This window comes from Monomorium pharaonis, chromosome 9 (assembly GCF_013373865.1).
Source record: "Monomorium pharaonis isolate MP-MQ-018 chromosome 9, ASM1337386v2, whole genome shotgun sequence".
Lineage (NCBI taxonomy): Eukaryota > Metazoa > Arthropoda > Insecta > Hymenoptera > Formicidae > Monomorium > Monomorium pharaonis.
In genome coordinates this window covers 4,547,270-4,567,843 of record NC_050475.1, presented here as the reverse complement: position 1 = coordinate 4,567,843, position 20,574 = coordinate 4,547,270, and the positions used below count along the sequence as shown (strand labels likewise).

The window sequence follows — 20,574 nt, the reverse complement described above, 5'->3', positions numbered from 1 at the left end:
AATGGAAACACACCAGAGAACATTCCGCGAGTAGTATGGTACTATCCAATTATTAGAATCGAGATTACAGTGATATGATGTTTGACCATCAAGATCTCATGCATACCAACTCGTCGTGCAAATAACATGCATTAAATGCAGAATTCATAGCGGCTACTCGGTTCGTTGTAACATAAGCCTATAGCTTTAATTCAAACGTAAAGTTCCACTTAACGACAGGCCAAAGTAGGTCGTTCCAAAATGAATTTTAGCATGGCATATACAGGCATGCAAAAAAGCTTACGTTGTATGTTTCAACGTTAGAACAACCGCATAAATGGCAGTATATGCATGGAATGAAACTGTATATAGTTTTCAAAAGCTGAACTACGAATTACGACCTTTTCTCTTTAAAATTACGTGGTCAAACATATCAGCTGCACGGACGAGACACTAGGCTGAAAATTTCAAAGTTATCGAGTAATGACGGCAAGAGGATGGACCAAGGGGATGAACCAGCATTTAACTACCGCCAGAAGTAGCACTGCACGGGCGCGATAAGCCGGTGCGCGTGGTTGGAAAGGGAAATCTCGTGACCAACGAGGTGCAATTTGCCTCATCACGGTGCGCTACTGTACACTTGCCGTTCAATCCTCGAGTTTCTCTCTTACATGCCGAGCGAAGATTTCGTGTCTCTCCGCGAAACACTTCGAGGTGATCCATTTCTGGTGAACAAAAGTATCGACGAAACTCTAGATAGCAAGTTAAATTAAGTGTCAAGTTTCAATTAGCGTGATAATTATGCCTTCAGGTGATTTTACCACTTCTTTACTCAGTCAATTTTACTTATTGATGAGTTTCTCGGGAATAAACGTGTATCGAGTCAACGTTATCAGAACTAGTCAGAAGGGTACCAGGATTCTATTGCTTTCCATTACGTTTCTTATCACGAATCAATAGTTGATATAATGGGGCACGAGGACAATTTTTAGAAGCGTCGTCATTTTGCGCATTGTTTGTATTTTCTAACTAATATTATTGTCTGATTGTATTGTCACGGAAATCTACAAAAAAAAAACAGAAAGTAATATTCGCAATGGAATTGACAAAAATTGTTATTTTTTTGTAACTATATAAGATAAGCTGTTTTCCAAAGAAGAGGCGTGGCAATGATCTAGAAACTAAGTTGTAAACTCACTTCGAAGTATCACGTTCATGAACGCCGTACTATTTATTAAAACGAGATGTTATTCAGGGATACGAATATGCTGTATAAGAGCTCAAGACCTTTCACCTTCCTAGATTTATCTCAAGAAGTTACACAAGTTTGACCCAGAAATGCGTCTAATCGATCAGTAATATTCGCTAGGAAGACGTCATGAAGTTTCTCGACAAAGATGAGAGGATATCTGATGATTATGGCTAAAAACATCGTGCCGAGCGCGAAGTTGCGAACCTGCCTCTCTGTAATTAATGAGCATCTAACGAGAGCGCTCACACATGAGTGTACGGAAGCGAGACGAAGTTATAATTATTACTTTCACGCGTGCACGCTTCGGAGTCGTCGGCATCCATCGAACGTCAAAGTTGTCGGCGAATGTACAAATTCACAGGATTATCGTTTGCCAGTAATGAGAGGACTTTAAGGGTAATATCGCACTGTCGATAAAAGTTAGTCATCGGCACCGAAATGCCTTATTGTGACTATACTGCAAGTTTTAACAACGTCAACAACGTGGAAACGGCGATATCTAGCTTCGCTATCGTAATGAGTTTAATGCACAAATCTCGGAGAGAACACCATTCGTTCTCGATTTTCAACGATGAACTTTCTTTGAATCCTCTCCGTGTGACCTCTATTCGCACGGCGGCCACTTTGTGAAACCAACTTTCCACTTCCGCGATCCACATTGAGAGTTGCAGGGCTGATAAGAATTATGAGAGACGAACAAGAGTTTTGAGATAACTACTCGTCTAATGAAGACAACTTACCTGAGCAACCGTATCGACATCATGCAAAATACATCAGTAATGATAACGTGTGAACGTGCCATTACGTAATCTCAAGATACATACGTACGTACATATAGGCATACATACATTTTTTTTTAAATCAAAATTCACGTTTTACATATATATGTATATAATGCGAAATTCAAGGATCAGAAAATCGAATCACCGAATTACATTGAAACTTTTGTTATACGATTAGGAATAATTTAAAAACTTAAAAAAACAGATTTTAGTACAACATTTAATAATTTTAATTTTGATAAAAAATATTTCTCTATTATCACTAGTAATTGAGCCAGTTCAAATTCAATTTATCACGTTTGTTGACAAAGCAAATGACTTAATGAAATTTGGCACATATAATTTGGTTTCTCTATTTCATATAACATTAAGAAAGGATTGATCGAGAGAAACGTGATTTGTATTAAGCCTAATCTAATTCTAGTTTACTCGTTCGGGGCGTGCACATATGTACTTAGGGATTACGAGCAACGAAGCGTATGGGAAGGCTTTGTACCTCGTATTCGGACAGATCGTAACTGTACTTGCAGAGTGTACCATTCAGATCCACTGTGTCCATCTCGACTGTCCAACTTGCCTTCACTTATAGTGGAAATACGGTCTGTATAAGATACACTCTGCAGCTGTGAGACAAGCGCACTTGAGATGTTTCGAATCCAAAATAGGAAACTTGGACCGCTTCGAAAGGATCCTTCAGCAATAGAATGATAGGGCAGCTATGTTTCCTTTACGTTATATTTAAAGGAATTTCCGATAGGAGAAACGTAATGTTACACACATTGCTAGTCATTTATTTATTAAATATGATAAATTATTTTAAAATCCTCTATTCCGGGAATTTCCTAAGAAAAATTTACATTACTATATTGTACTATTTACTACTACTTAAAAAATTTTTACGTAGTGGTGTTAAAAAAAGATTTATTTTACAAAATATATTTTCTCAGGCCAGTAATAGAACTCTAATAGTTGAAACATATCACCATTACACAAGTACTTAAACATGATAAACTACTTTTACTCCGAGCTTTTACGTATCACGTGCACATTAACGTATAACTACATATTCATTATACATATCCAACTTTATATTTGTACTTTCTTTTTTATTATTTTAGATATTTTTTTTTAATATGTGAAAACACAGTATCCTCGTTAAACAGAGAATTTATGGTTGCACATAAATAGTCCGATTAAAATTTCCGTCTGTCACATCGAAATTTCACGTTGAAGATCTATTTACATTCATGCGAGTGCGGCCGTCATCACCGCCCGCTCGCTTCGGGATTAATTATTATTAGGCATGGACGCCACCATGCCGCGATAAGTTATTTACGAACGCAATGGAATTACGGTTAATTACAAGCTCTAAATTAATCTGTGCCGAAACGCCAACGAACGATCACGTACAGCGGCGGAAATTACTTGGCACGAATTTCTTCGCCTTTTAAAGCCAAAGTGCGAATCGACGACGTGTCGATGGCTCGCTATAAAAGCTATTTTGAAAATTGCGCTGAAAAGTCCTACGCTGGTATGAATTGTATGTCACTAGTGCATGTAAATGGTACAGCTCAAAGTGAAATCCGCTGTGATAAAATAAAAGCCTCTAAACGGATACAACGTTATCAATTGTAATATATATTTTTAAATGTTTGCAATTTATCCTAGTCAATATCTGTTAATTTCCGTGCAATTTTAATTTTTTATTAATTTGTTAAACATGTTTTAATAAAAATAAATCAAAAGTAAGGAATTAATAGTTATGTGTAAACATGTCGTCGCGGCGTCGTCGCGCGAGTAAGACGATGATCGGGCTGAAGTCGCGATATATCACAGGCAAGTTTATGCCTCGGTCATCGAATCTGTTAGCAATGAGTTCCTATCGCGATTTCCGGCAGTCATGTGGAAACGTGCTCGCCGGCGGTTTACAAAGATTAATGACTTGCGTGAGTGTATCGTGTCATAAATTATATGTTTTTCGAGCATTGATCGAGTTCTTTCTTTCTCTTTCAATCTCCCTCACGTTTCACATCTTTTTTCTTTCTTGTCGTTTCGGAGAATTTTCTCCCGTTGTTGAAAAATGAGATCAAATCGATATCTCAAGTTCGATATTTTCTCGCGACCTTTGATATTAATCTTATTGGAGTTACGTCTGCGAAATGTTTCTAGGATTTGTGCATATTTGGAGGAGGAGGGATGTGTACGAATCAGTTTTTCTTTATACTTTAGTAATACTTTTAGTAAATATGTAAATTATAATATTTTTTACAAATTACTAATTAATTAGCAGAAAGATATTGAGATATATTAGGATATTAATATTTAAAGAATATATCTTCTTTATTCATAAATATTATTTAATTTAATTTTACTTAAGCATTCGCCAATTTTCACACAAACGGTGAGGCAAATCTGTGGCACGTAACACAAAAATTTGTTTTAAACAAAGTATGCTTCTAAATGATTTTCCTCAATTTTCTTCTAAACAAAAAATTTTGCAACATAGCTGCACATTTTGAATATATTTTACACTCAACAAAATGAAGGAGGTTAACTGTAAGTACGTCATACTCTACCCACAAAAAGAATAATGATCTATCCTCACCTACTACACATACATCTGTGCAAAGGTCGTAAGATGGAATGGTTGTCATGTAACATGTCAGAGGCCATACCGGTTTTGAAAAGTATTAACGACCATCATGGTATCTGCCACGATCACATTGTAGCTCGCACAACTCCAGGACAGCGGAATGCGGATAGCGTTTCGTGTAGCAGCCGCAAAGTGACGACGAGAATAGAGGAGAAAGGGGAAAGGAAAAGGGGAAAGAGGGAAGGATTATATTCATGTCGGTCACGTATCATAGTGCCTCTCAACCGTGGTGTATCGTGTACCAAGGCGCTCCGATGAAATAAAAGTAAAAAAGGGGAACAAATGACCGCCCCCTCCCCCCCCTCTCCGTGCATTCTTGTCCGCGGCACTTGACCACCCCCATTACACCCTCGCAGAATGCACAATGCGTTCAGCTAGCCAGTGAGCGTCGCTGTGCCCGCGGTCAACGAATTCGAATGCAATTTACAAGCATCCATCGATAATGCTATGTGTCGCGAACAAATGGATATTGCATCGTCGGATAAATAGCTCATACTTATTGTTCTCCAAGCCGTTTTGAATGCGTATAAAATATTGCCGTGGTCCAAGCTGGCGTAACTTTCCATATCCCACTGCGGCTTCGAAGTAACTTGCTGGTTACAACGCTCTCGCACGCTGTGATATTCATCTTTCTTTTGTTGTTGTTTTTTTATAGCTTCATAATAGCTTGTTATGGACCTTACCGCGTAGTCTATTTTTGTAAGTATGCGATAAATATACTTGCAAATTTTTTACACTGAAACTGAAAAGATTTAAAATAGAAATATTTGTATCGTGTCATAAATTATGTTTTTCGAGCATTGCTTAATTGCTAAAAAGATTATTTTTAGCTAGAGAAAGATTTCAAAAACTGAATTACAGAGAAAAAGGAAATTACTTTCTGAAGGGGACATTAAACCGAGAATTTCTAGATGCAAAGTGTCCCTTATTATAATTAGCACCACTCGTTTCGCGCGAGAGTAAAAAGCAGGCTAGGGAGATTTAATCTTTGGTTAGAACAAACGGGGGATTAATAGTTGGTGCGGCGACAAATAATCCGGTTGTCATGCACGCGACGGGTAAACAGCGAGTGTGTGAAACTTGAAAATATTCTCTCGGGAACTCTTCCAAAATATAATATACGTCAGATGAATTTATCGATCGCGCGGGCGTATCTGTCCGGGAGCGTTCGGCTGCTACAACAAAATATTATCCTTCGCTGCGGCGATTAAATTAAAGCCCGGACAAACTTGCGGATTAATGGTGGCAGATCGACTATTAATCTGGTCGTTGTGAGCGAGCAAAATAAACGCAGCTCGTGGAACGCTGGAAAATATTTTGCATGCGGCTCTACTAAGAATACACTGTCATGAATCGAATTTATGGCGCATTTCGTCGATTTATATTTCGCGACGTTCAGTCGCTATGAAAGAATGATACTTTTTGCGTGCGGGAAATAGCACAGATTCAAAGGGAATCTATATCTGTCTGATCATAAATAACTATCATATGCGATAGCTAACATTTTGTGTCCTTCGCGACAAATCCATTATCTCTTTATCAAAGACAGTTTTCGTGATTCATTACGGATTGTCAATCTTTTTCGTCCTACATAACGACGATATATAAAAATTCTCTTTCATTCGTACGTGATGCGCTCGCCGATAAATCAGCGATTATCGATGAACAATTGGACGTCGGGCTGCATCGACTTCCGACGTCGAAGGGCATCGGTAGATCAGGCTGCTTGGCATGGTCAAATCAGTCCGGAACGGGTGATCGGACGGGCGGATTTAGCGTGTTTGCGTGGCACGCGCAGCATCAAAGCCTGGTTGCAATGTTGGCTTCTATCCGTTCATCCTTGGATCATCCCGTCGAAACCGCATATACCGACATGAGGCCTGCCAATTGTATCGCGTCCTCTGTAACTGCCACCATTGTTACGTCGTTCAAATTTCGCCTTTGCCTTTCTCCGTTGTGATTTGCACGCGACCCTGATAACGTCACGCCAGCGACCGCATGACGATTTAATCACTGCGAAGACCAACGTTCGGTTATCGGCAGTTCTCAGATAAATCATCGACAGGCACTGTGTGACACGCGTAACCGTGCATTTACGAACGTGATTGTCGAACGGATCATATCGAAACCGCGAACAGTTTAGAACGATTACGCCAGATTATTGCCGATTGTTTGTTAGACCGGTTAACGATTTGTAAATTATTATGAATTATATATCTATCCAGAATTATTTATTCGCGGCTTTAGCTATTGATTTTAATATTTAAATTCAGCATTTCTCATAATTAATTTTATTATTAGTTAAATATTTTATAATGATTTTTGAGAGTATATTATGACACTTTTATGTGCAAAAAAGTTAACATTTCTTATTAATCCTACAAGTCAAGCATAATTTTTATTTTATGAGGTAACAAAAGTATAGAAAATCAGATGAATGTTGAGAGATCCATAGATACATTTTTCAGGAATCGAGAATTACGTAGAGTGCATTCGCGTGCAGCGTGAGATAGAAGAAAACCGAGGACACGATGCGAATCTTCGCGAATCGTAAATTAAAGTCACATTACAAGAGATAAGAGGCGGACGGAGACGCACCGTAATTCATTCAATTTCTTTCTCGGCGTTGCGACACTTTATTTATTGCCGTAAGCGATGCCGAGTGTCGACTTTTATCCCACGCTGAGTGGAGAACGTGCGATGCGCCTTTTAAGGGCGAATTTATGCAATGCTTTCGACGATCACCTCGAATAAATTATCCAATGTGTGTGTGTGAGAGAGAGAAGGAGAGAAGTGAATTGTGAACAACGTTCTCGTAAAAATGCCTGCCCATACGAAAAGAGGAATTGAGATTTAGCGACAGAGTCCGCTTCGATCCTTTATCAATATATTGTAAATATATTATTGTTTTGCTGTATTTATTACTGATTTTGTAGTTGATAAAAAGTAACACTAAACAAATCAACTTTACACAAAAAATCATATTCAGGTGGAATTTCTATAAGACACGTACATGAGATATAACTTTAGCTATATTTCGACGAATGCATTCCAATGAAAATCGTCGTTTACCCGACGTAATCATTTTGAATTGTAATAAAAAGTGAATTGTGTAAATTCACCTTAACCTTTCGCAATGTACGACATTTCTGGCGCAGTCTTTATTCCACGCTTTGTTCAGTCACGCCTCGTCTGCGATTCGCTCTATCAATCTCACAGAGCCTTTCATTGGCACCGCAATTCAGACATTTTCTCTTTATCCCGCTTGCCAAAGTTACCTTCCCAGTCGACGGTCGTCCTTCAAACGTGTGCACGTCGTCTACACGTCACCTAACGTATTTATCAATGACACTGCGAAGATCTCGTCCGAAAGTAAGGGCAAATGTCAAACATGCTGATTTAACCCTTATATTAACCCTCATGACTAGCGAGTTATATATTTGGGGATTCAAAGAGAACTAAAGTAGGTCAAGTGTAATAACATTTTATATTTGCACTTTGTATGTATATATAAAATTTGTATATAAAAATACTAAAAAATTTGACGTATACGATGAAAATTTCAATTATTTTTTACTGTAATGAATATTACAAGTACACATATTATGTGTGGAATATTAAGAATAAAGTTATTATACATGCATGAAGCAAATCTTTGAATATAGAAAATAAACATATAGAAAATACTGACAAATGATTATAAAAGTGCTGATAAATAATTGAAAGAAAAACCATTGTTTTTTTCTTTATTTAAAATAGCAGAAGTTAGGTCTGACCAGATAGCGACTATTACTACTGTGAAAAGAAATCATATTAATTGAATTAAAATTTTACTTTAATGTAATTTAGATTTGCGTACGTTAGATTTGCATTTAAAACAATAAACTAATCTTACATGCCTATTAAAAGGGCGAAAATATAGTCATAGATTATTATTTTTAACCGCATAGTAAAATTTATAAACATAAATATTTTCATCATACAACTTGCAGTTATAGACATAATCTTTCGATTGATACAGTGGAGGATTACATCCAATCACCATATTTGATCATTGAGAGCGTGAGAATGCTGCTCTTCTAACACGCTCACTAAATCAGGACGTACGTTTGTCCCTTTGAGCGACGTGTGCGAATTTATGTTAAAGCGGAATTGCTAGTTCGATCGACCTAACAGCGTCCCTCTTGGCAGTAGTATAGTCGCTATCTGGTCAAACCCAATTCTCACGTCTTCAAATAAAGAGAAAGATATTGGTTTTCTTCATTTTCATGTACAAAAATATAATAGAATTTATACACATACAATGGAATTATCTTTTATTAAATATAAATTATATATATATATGGAATTTTGTTGTTAAAATTTTATATAAGCAACACTTGTTTGAAAAGTAAAGAGAATGCGCAAAGAAGTTTTAGTATTCTATTTTCAATTAATTATCAATGCAAATGACCTAACGTGCTCACATTTCATCGGAACAATCGATCGAAGGGAAAGATCTCACCGGGAAAGCGTTAATACTTGTCTTACGGCGAAGAGAATTGTGCAAGTGCACCGCGATCGAGTGGCACGAAATATCGCCGACATTACGTATCGGACCAAGCGGAGCATTATCGTCGGTTAAACCGCGGCCGCAATCTGCGCCGTACCAGTCTATATAAAATGTGCGCTGCCGATAACAAGGGACCCCTTACCATGGACTAATGGTCTCTACAAGAAGTCCAGTCTGTAAACATACATCAGCTGGAGTTATTCCGAGGGCGCCGATTTTATTAGGTTCTGCCGTACGCAAAAACATGTCCACGCTATCTGTTCGGATTATGTGATATTAAGGTATTATCGCGGCTTGTCTCTCTTTTCTCTCGTTATCTCGTTCTATCGTTTTTATTTTTATTTTTATTGGTTTGATTCTGCATTAATTTTACGTTACCTTGCAAAAACAAAAATATAGAAATTAGTTGCAGTACTATAAAATGATAAAAACGATCGATATTTGTGATGGTAATTTGATATATTCTGTTTATTTAAAGAAATACATATAAGAGTATTTTGTCTATTAGTAGGAGACAATAAAATTGTATTCAGTTTACATATATAGAAAGCTTTATTTAGTATCATCGCGATGAGTGTTGAAAATTTCTTTTTTTTTTTTTAATTTCAATTATTTAACATCCATCAAATTGTACTGTACAAACTCGGGAAGTATAATTTTCTTTTTGCTCGAGCTGTAGTTTTATCTCGCATTTAGAAATATGATTTCTACGAAATTGTCGCGTGTAATGTGGTGCACGATATCGCTCGCGACGACGGCTTCGATTACTACTCGCTCTTTTCATTAGGAAATAAAAAGAGCCTCGTGCTAAAAACGATAAGGGTGAAATATTTCGCAGTGAAATTTGTTCCATATGTACATACGTGTGTGTGTGTTTATGAAGAAAGTAATAGAATATGTGATCTTTTTGGATGTGTGTGTAATATAGATTTTAATATCATTAAAGTGGATTTTTTTCTGTCACAAAAAACATCTTTTTCGGTCTCAGTTTGATTGAAAAATAAATGTTACAAAATTATTTTTATAATTATATAACTTATAATTAACAAATTGCATTATAACAAGTTTAAAGTAAATGACAAGTCACGTTTCAATTCTATTATATGACATATGAGATACTTTCTCTACGAAGATAATATAAGTACCACAAATAGTTATCATTTTAATACTAAAAATTATATTTAATACCGGTTAAAAGATTAATGTCATTACTGCAAATTCACTGCAAATAATTAAACATTTATCACTGTAACCTACATTGCATAACTTTAATATATATTCTCTAATATAAAAGCGAAAAGGAGATGAAATTCCGCGAAATTCTAGCGAAACAATTTACGTCGATTGATCAGAGAGGTTGGTAAGCTACTTTGTTGGCCCAGCGACTCGTAAGCCGTACTTGAGCCGGTATAGACATCGCCGATGTTCTGCGGAAAAAAGTGTCCTATCCTTTTTCCAAGAGAACCACGTCGCCATCAACGTGGCTGACTGACGAGCGCGTGTCTCTCGACGGCCCATTCAGTGGTGAATTGATCTCTTGTTTGTTCCATGTGATATATACAAACCGTGATATTCCACGAGGCAAATGGAAGGATTGGCATGTTAGTCGAGAAGTTTCACAGATTGCCCTATACCGACAGAAATTCACGATGCGATAAACAAATTCGCGTTGTTATCTCATAAATTCGTCGGGGCGGAACTGAGCTTCAGGAAGGCAGAAGGTCGGAGCAACGTCAGATAAATTTAGCAAACACACAGTCCCTCGGTTCATCGTAATTCTCGATGTCATCTCGGTACTCTCGCGCCTCATCTACTCTCAAGTCTATCTCGGAAAGATAATACATGCGGTTGATTAATTTTGGAATGTAATTCAACGAAGTGGATAGCTCGTCATAATATTCGCAATATATTTTTCTCTGTATTTACAGTAAATTTTAGTAATTTTTTTCTTGATTATTTGTCTCTTTTATATATAAAAATTTTAAGCACTTCATAAATTTTAAATTATATCTCTTAATTAGCATTTAGAAATTATATATGATTTATGTAACGGCAATAGTAGTAACAGCTAACAATGTGTCATAGTTTTCCTAAATGCATCAAAATAATATTTATAATATATACGAGAAAATATTGATAAATATTTAAATGAGTATTATTATTTAAATATTTAAAAACTTATTCTTAATTTCATGTTCTTAATGCAATTAGTTTTATTTGCGCTTTATTTCTATTTTAACTAATATGATTTTTTAATGTCTAAATAATTTTTATTTTAAAATATTGCTTTTTATTTATTTATTTTTTTGTTAATCAATAAACATATTTTAGTTAGGAAATCACAAGTGAAATTATCTGATTTTTATACTCAGATTTTTAAAAAATTAATTACATGTTCAAAGGCATTTTTAGAATGCAAAATTAAAATATAGCTTTACTTTTTAATTGTAGGGTCTTTATAATAGTGGTGATTTCCATTTGAGAGATTATTCAAAGCGTAATTTACAAAGGGCTTTCTGCACGACGACGTAATTAGCACTTGCGCAAAGTAAGATTTAAAAGACGTCTCTTATTTTCATCGTGCAACGTTAATAATCTCTCTTAGTCTCTCTCTCTCTCTCTCTCTCTCTCTCTCTCTCTCTCTCTCTCTCTCTCTCTCTCTCTCACACACACACACACACACACACACACACACACACACACACACACACACACACACACACACACACACACACACACACACACACACACACACACACACACACCCCCTCCCTCCCCCTTGGTTCCTCATATGCGCACTATACATATTGTTAATTTGACCCACATATTATCTGCACCCGGATGCGCGTGCAGAAAGTAGTATATAGAGACGTGTATCAGTAGTGCAGTACTGCGTGCCATGTTACCTCAAGATGAATTATTTCTGCACAGGTGACAGGATCGTGCGGTTTGCAGTGAACATTTTCGCCGCTGGCGGGTACCCTTATACAGACTGCATAAGGTAAGGTTTATACATTAAACTTAATATGATTCACTGTGATAAGTACAGATATGTTATTATTCCTTTTCTTACTATTTATTATAAGTTTGCATCATCAATTTTGTAGAGCATATTTCGAATTAAAATTTAGGAAAGCCTTTGTAAAATAAATTAAAAAATACATTATCTTTGTTATATTTCTATTTCATTATTTATTTATGTCTAAAGTTTACATTCTTGAAATAATATGAATTTTGATGTTAAGTAAATTCTTAATTATTTTCTAAATATTTACGAATAAATACAAGTTATTTATTGAGTAACTATATTTTTGCAAAGAAATTTATAGTATATTAATCACTTATTTATATCAGTATTTATATTAAAAATTTAATATGTAGAACATATTAGAATAACATTTTTCATATAAAATTTTGTATAAAGTAATAACTTTTTAATATTCATGTTACAATTTTATAATAACATAGTTTTATGCAAGTTTTAAGATTGTAAAAGAAGTGCTCTGCATTTGTGCAATTTCTTAAATTAAGCGAACGTACAAAGCATTGTATAGTTCGATAAAGCAATACGATGATAAATTTCCATTGTGCATATATATATATATATATATATATATATCCCTGTCTATCACATTTAAATGTAATTCTTTGCCGTTATCTTGTTCCACCCTGTTGCATTTGTTCTTAGCATTATGTTTGGACGAGTGCATACACCTTCGTATTGCTTATTGTAGTTGAAAGACGAGGCGATTTGTAACGTCCAATTCCTCTCGAGTAACAAGATTTATACGTACTACTAGAGAAAAGGTTTTGAAGACATCTTGAAATAAAGAATCATGACGGAAAATGTCAGAACGAAATGGATAAATATGATTTGATTTTATCTTGTTTGAGATATGATTTTTTTAACGTGTCTTATTGTGTATGCATGTAATTGATAAAGCAAATCTAAATGTCGGAATTATTTCCTCTTTGAATAATCACAGCTATCCATTTATATTATTTTTAAAGCACATATATATCCACAATAATTCTGTTCTTCCTGCGCAATCTATCATTTAATAATTCGGACGCACGGTATGCCATTATTATTTGACTAAATGATGATATAATATTATTGCTATATTATAATTACTGTTATAGCAAAAGCAGATATACGATAAAACGTGAAAATATAAAATAAGACTTTAAATCAAACTATAAGCAATTAAAATACTGCTGGATTCTGGCGCAATCTTTTTACGCATATAGCTTGCGGCGGAACGTGAAATCTGCGTAATCGCCCGAAGTTGTTTTGCAATTTTATCGGATCGCCATGTTCCACCAATCGTTATACCATAAAAGGGATGGAAATAAATAAATAAGAGAGAGAGGGAGAGAAATGTAGAAGAGGTGTTGCCGCACTGGCAGCACGAAAAGGGTACGAAGTCGGGATACGAACGGCAGTATGCGAAATGTTTGGTATCGGAAAAGCAATTGTTCGGATTAAACGCAGCAGTTTTCGCGTGGTCCCTTTTTCATATCGAGATTTAATTTATTCCCTAACCATAACCTGCGCGTGATCGAATTGTGATTATCGCCGTCTGTGATCGGAAATTTCGAATATTCAATTAATTCTATCCCTGAGGGATCGATTTTATATTGCAAGCTATTACTATCTGCATAAATGCCTTAAGGAAGGCATATCCGTTTGGCTAGATTGGAAGAAGTTTCCTGTTGAAATTATTATTAAGTTAATTCGGGACGCGACTATAACTGTTGTCCTTATTTCATTTTTTATCAATTATTAATTTGTCAACGTAAATAAGAAATCTGTAAAAGATATTTTTATTTACCAAAATGCATTGCTTGCATTGTATTTTTTAATCTTTAGAGTATCCTTTGGGATTAATACATTTTTTATTATAGAGATTACTTTTATACAGAAATAATTTATTAAAATATTTTTTAAAACATACTTTTATATACATATAATAATTTAAAATATTGTATGTCATTTTGAATATTTTCTAATTATTTTAATTCATATTTGTTCAGATGAAAGATATAAAATAGAATATTGATAGATAAAAATGTGTGGATATTTTATTAATTTTGTTTGCGCATTTGCTCTTATCGCGATGCGTATTTGCTTCTTGCACGTTTGCGCGACGATACGTGTAACAGCGTTGTGCTCGTTACACTTTACAAAATTAGTTTGTTCAGTAACAGCCCAGCAGGGAGGTTTAAATGGATCCAACGAGTATACAGCGCTATTAAATAGGAACACAATAAGATTATTGCGATTTTAATGTGCTTAAACGAACGTGACAGTATTCGAAATAAAACTAATCGATCGCGTTGTTAATATCGTTCTCTTATATTTAAATCACAATAGCTTCTATAAATCGGACTTCTCGCTTTTTTAACTCAATGAATAATTTATTTCAAGGTAACGTAAAGCAACAATGTTGAACGTATTTCTGTTCAAAGACATTTCTTTAGATTAATTTTTCTTTGATTTAAAAAAATAGATTTTTCATTTTTTTCAATGTATTTTATTAAAAAATATTTTTTATTTAATTTTGCTGTAATAATTAAACTTTTTGTTTTTTTAAATACACGGTTTAGAATACACATTTTTAATATTATTTATTTGTTTTAATACATTTTGAAATAATAATGTAAAAAAATAAATATTTTTGTTGTGTTACGATAGAAAATACAAAGAATTAATGAACTCATATATTCTTGCGCGTAATTTAATACATTTATTTTAATCGCTTATATACTGCGCTATCTAGTACTTCATGATACAGTCTTGATATATGTATTTTAAAAGATTAGCATTATCACTTTATTACTGATAAAAACAGTTTGGGATATTTTTAATATTTTATATATCGAGCTTACTGAGTCACGAAATGATTAGGATCATCATGCGAGCCAAAGTAACGAAATTTCCGAACGGAGCAGCTTTAATGGAGTATCAAAAACATGTTAGATCCTCGTTTGCCAAGAACGAAAGGAGAGATAAGACTCGGCACCGTGTTCGCTTCCGGAGATTTCCCGATTTCGACAGGGTTCTACGGGACACGGCAGTGTTGCTTTACTACTTAAACAAAACCGCGTAACAGCGTTGATCGTTTACATCGGAATCCAGTCTTCTTCTCTCCTTGTTCGCGCAGAATCGCGCGTACATCTTCAGCAGGATCCGGGTTAGAAAACGGGGATGAACGACGTTTCCGCTCCCTAGTGCGATACTTATTCAAGTCGAGAAGAGAGCCGCAAGCTTTTATCGAATTACTGTCCCACTTTTTTCCATCGTTTTGGATACAGTCACCTGGCGGAATAACTTTATTGTATGAAAAATTTCGAAGAGACAAATTTATTTGAATTCCCTCCCCCCTTTTTTTTTAAATAAATTGATTAGAACGAAAGAATCACTTCTACGATTAGATTGTCCATATAAATTCCGAAGATTTAGAGAGACAAATAAAGATGATTAAGGTGAAAGTATTCCAATTAAAATATTTGTTGTAATAAATAAGATTCATATCAATTAAAGATATCACTAATATTTTTATAACAGATTGCAAAGTGAATAAGGTTTGTTATTTTGACAATGATTATCCTTTTAACTCTATTTATTCAAGACAACAAAAGATCTTCATAAATAAAAGTTCTTAATAAACATTACTTTAATAAATTGAAAAAAATAGCAAAATTTAGTTTAAAGGTAAATATTTATTTTAACTTTATTTTCTTGTAACTAAAAGTATATATGCGATAAAGAACGCTGTACGACAAAGAACATGTTGACTTTTCCTTTTGGGATATTGTTCTGAGTCAACAGACACGTTATGTAATGCGCATGAAATTAGCAATGCAAATGTTGCGTTCCCATTTTACGGATGGGCACCCTTGTATAAACCACATATGACAATATTAAGTTGCTCTTGGTGCGTGTGCAAACATGGTTAATATCCCGAATTCGAGTTGCATTGAAACAGTGATGCGATGTGTCAACGTAAATATCACTCGTAAACTTTCGAAATGCAACTTTCGGGAACGTCAATAGAACCAGGCGAAGATGACTACGTGACTTCTCCAATTATATTAAACTTTAAAAGTTCCCTTAACTGTTTAATTTTAATTTTATAATAAAAAAATATCGCAATATTTTTGTTTAAATAATAACATTTTAATTTTACTTTTGTTGATTTTCAAATAGTCAGTTCTTCCGCGTGTTTTTTCATAGGATATCCGATAGCGTTTAATAAATATTATAAGTACGCATTTTAAATGAGTATTCTAAAGAACAACACATTAATGTGGAAAACTCGAGTTCACAACTGGAACATGTTGTAAACAGTTCTGTTAAGTCGGGAAAAAGACTGACGCAAATGTCTCAGTTAACTCCGTCAACTCCAAACATTTGCCTCGCGATAACTCCATATACGCTGCCAACTTTCTGCAAGTCAAACCGCTGATTTTGTCAACCTTAATATGCAAACCGCGTTCCACAGGGAAGCGAATAATACACATTCGCAAAATGATAAAATTATTTAGAAAAATGGATAGAAAAATTTTTAAAATTGATTTTTTGTATTTTTATAAGATATTGCATACACTCAATATTTAAAATTTTCCTTCTTTTGGTGTATTACAAGAAATATTTCTTTATTTTTTATTTTTAATATTTGTTAATTTTTATATTACAAGAAAGATGATTATTACAAATTTTTTTAATAGTTAATACATTTAATTTAAATGACATTAAGTTAGTTGTTCAACAATGCGTTTGTATTGTTTAAGAGGACGTGGTAAGAGAGATATAGTCGCAAGGAACGAATTGCAATTTTCGCGTGTAATTTATATTACAATTCAGCTGCTATTGCGGAAAGAGTATTTGGATGTTTTTCCACGTTTCAGAAGAACAAAGCCCTTCCTTATTCGTCTTTCCTTTGAAATCGACGCGAATCATCATTGTCGAGGATCCGCGTGAATTTTCGCGTAGTTTGTCTTCGTGAGATCCGCGTAACCCATATACAATTGTTCCTCTCTAATAAGAGCGCCGTGTATCTGGTCATAAAACGAAAAGCGCAAGCACCGAGTTATTTGTCTGATGCTCTCGTAAAATAATCTCTCTCTCTTTCTCTCTCCCCCCTTCCTCCCTCTCTTAAAAACAGTTATGATTCTGACGTATAATACTTCTCGGTGCACCGACGCAGCGAAATGTAATAATGTCATATCTGTCTCTTAATGTTCCGTATAGTGCTTTTGTTTTTGAAAAAAAAGTACTTCTTTGGATGAAGCTCGAGAGAAATTCTTAATTAATATACTTTCGCAGCGATTTATATCGAACGGCGATGTAAATGGCAAATGCACATCACATTTTAACAACCTCGGTGCAATTCTGTGCGTGACTCGCGCGAAGCTCATAGCTGCTTCATCGCAATTAGTTAGTAATTATCGGAATGAAAATACGGTCATGGCGTTTGCAAGTTATCGCTGATGCGTGATCGAACGTCTCGCTTCTCTTTCTGGAAATAACTAGAATTCACGTTATTGATCTGGCGGTAAATAATTGCATCATTAACGAGTAATCAGACCAACTGCTTCTTCTCACGATTAAGACATTTCGCAACAGTTCAGCCATAAAAGAAAAGTATCCTTAGTGAAATTGTATGGAATAGTACAATAATTATGCGGTCACCATTGTTATTGACTAATGAATTATGATGATTAGTGATCAGTGTTTTTCAAAATGGTTTTGATATTTTAAACAAGTGATATTTAGTACAATAAATACTATATTTCCCGAAACTTTGAGAAACTTCATGTGCGCAGCCACCACTGGTATTTATTGACTTACGCAATATCGAGTTTTGTTATGCAGTTATAATGTCGATATATTTCTGCATGTACATACACATACGCGCGCACGCGCGTATATTTGCTCAGCGAACTATGCATTGACTGAAACTTCACGAAATATCAAATCTTTGCGTATAGTGCGGTAACTCCTGCTCTTGGTAACTAGAAGATTGAGCGACTTGATTAAGTATTGAGCCCTATAGAACACATAAGAAAATTATGCTAAAATTCGTATGATCGATACATATTGCATAATATACTCCGTTAGTTTGTTATTTTTGAACAAACCGCGTATCGCGTACTTTTTTTATTAAAAGTTTACAAGTTCAACAGTTGTTACATGCACACGCGAGCAATGAACGTATAATGCCCAGTTAATAGACTACGAGGGCAAGCGCGAAGATAATACTCGATAAAGCACGACAAATTTTTCAATTTTAATTAACCGTCAATCAAATCCGCAATCTCAGTCAAAAATCCGAAAAGATAATAGCCCTCCATCCGCCTTTGAACATGTTAAACTCTTCAAACAGGCGTCATGCATATTCTATCAACGACCTAACCAGAAACCGCAGGCCAGCCTTGTGGTAATGTTAACCCAGTAGCTCTACTCGGATCCATATAGCCTTGACATGAAGGTATGCCCGGGATTGAGGATTTTGAAAAACGATGAAGCAACCATAACCGCAACAGCAAGCTACGCTCTACCTTTGACGCGACGAGAATATTGCACAGTTCTTTTTTTCTCTATATAATATCTGCTCTATTTAAGAACCGACTAGCTAGTTATGCGCTTTTGAGGTTAAAATATTTTATAAATTTTATGTATCTTGGAAAACGCAAGAGTGAATTCAATGCCGCTAGTGAATTCAATGTATGTACTAATTTAATACTTAAAATAGGGCAGTATATTTTTTACATAGGAATTAATGAAATCTTTACTTGATATCTATTATAACAAATAATTTATTATTAATATCTATTTGATAAAATAATTTACTGGATTTGACATTTACTGCTTCAATACGAAATAATTAATAATGTCGCTCGGTTCCTTTCACATCACAACAATTTATTTGTAGTAATTTGTATATTTACCACAAATCATGTTGAACTACACAAACATTTAAAAATCAAATGTATATTAATCTTCTTTAAAGATCTATTAGCAAACTCCAGCAAATAGATTTGCTACTGTGTGAGTGTTTAGACCTCGGTTTATATTATATTTGAGTTACAATGTGAACATTATTTTGCCAAAACTGTCATTATAATGCTGTCGGACGCGGATTTGTTAATGTAATTAGCGAGTTGTCTCAAGGAGGGAAAGTCGCAAAATGCTGGAATTATGTTGTCACTCACCTCCTTGTCGCCCAGCTGATGAACTCTGCAGTGAAGAAAGGCGGTCTGGCCAACTGCGGTAGTGACATTTCGTGGCACATTCGTTTCGAAAGCCGGCACACCGCTGACGTTGCGACTTCCCTGAGCAAGGCTACCGCTCAAAATTCTCTGATCGCGAGTGAACGTACCTGCGTAGCACACAACATAGAAATGTCAGCGTCAGAAATTAGCATGTCCACAACTGAAACTCATTAAGCGGCTTTAAGCTGAATAAAGCTTCAAACGTTTTGCTAGCCCGGAATTGCGATTTAACAGAAATAATATCGCGTACCTTGTCTTTTCTTGTATACATTCGTATTTCTAAGATTAGATTTTGAGTTAGTCGGACATTTTGAAAAATCAGAATTAATAAGGATTATTTCTGTTTTTGTCGGAAACCATTTGCAATAAAAGGAAGTCGATGAATCACGACAGTTAATAAAATTGAAGATATATTTTCTCGCACTACGCAATTTAATGTGATTGCCAGGAGCTTTACATAAAACTCCAATCTTATTAAATGTTTATTTATGTTTAGTTACTATATACATATTCTCTGCAGTGTATTTTCACTGATTTGCAGTGGTATACTTATAGCTGTGATAATTATTGAATATCCACTGACTTTTAGTGACTTTTATTTTTGAATTAGTGTATAAGTATTGAAAGAACAGTGTATTTATTTCACAACTTATAAGTATACTACTGAAACCAGTGTATTTTTCACTGATTTCAGTAATTTTTTACTGATTGTAATTTAGAGAGTAAAGAGTATACAATAACTTTTAACATTTCCAGAAAGGAGAGAAAGAGAGAGAGAGAGGGGGGGGGGCAGGGAGAGACGGGGAGAGATAGGGAGAAACGGGGAGAGACAGGGAGAGACCGAGAGAGACCGAGAGAAACAGGGAGAGACAGGGAGAGACACGAAGAGACAGGGAAAGACAGGGAGAGACGGGGAGAGACAGGGAGAGACAGGGAGAGACAGGGAGAGACAGGGAGAGACCGGGAGAGACAGGGAGTGACATGAAGAGACAGAGAGACAAGGAGAGCCCGAGAGAGACCGAGGGAAACCGGAAGAGACAGGGAAAGCCCGGGAGAGACCGGGAGAAATCGGGTG

General features: G+C 35.2%; 1 protein-coding gene across 1 annotated transcript in view; it reads right to left on the bottom strand.

Annotated features, from left to right (window-relative positions):
- Positions 1–20,574, bottom strand: part of LOC105832044 (zwei Ig domain protein zig-8) — a 312,677-nt gene that overhangs the window by 225,481 nt on the left and 66,622 nt on the right. Inside the window, exon 2 of the mRNA XM_028193050.2 lies at positions 19,440–19,606. Within this exon, the coding sequence (XP_028048851.1) occupies positions 19,440–19,606 (167 nt within the window). The remainder of the gene's footprint in view (positions 1–19,439; positions 19,607–20,574) is intronic.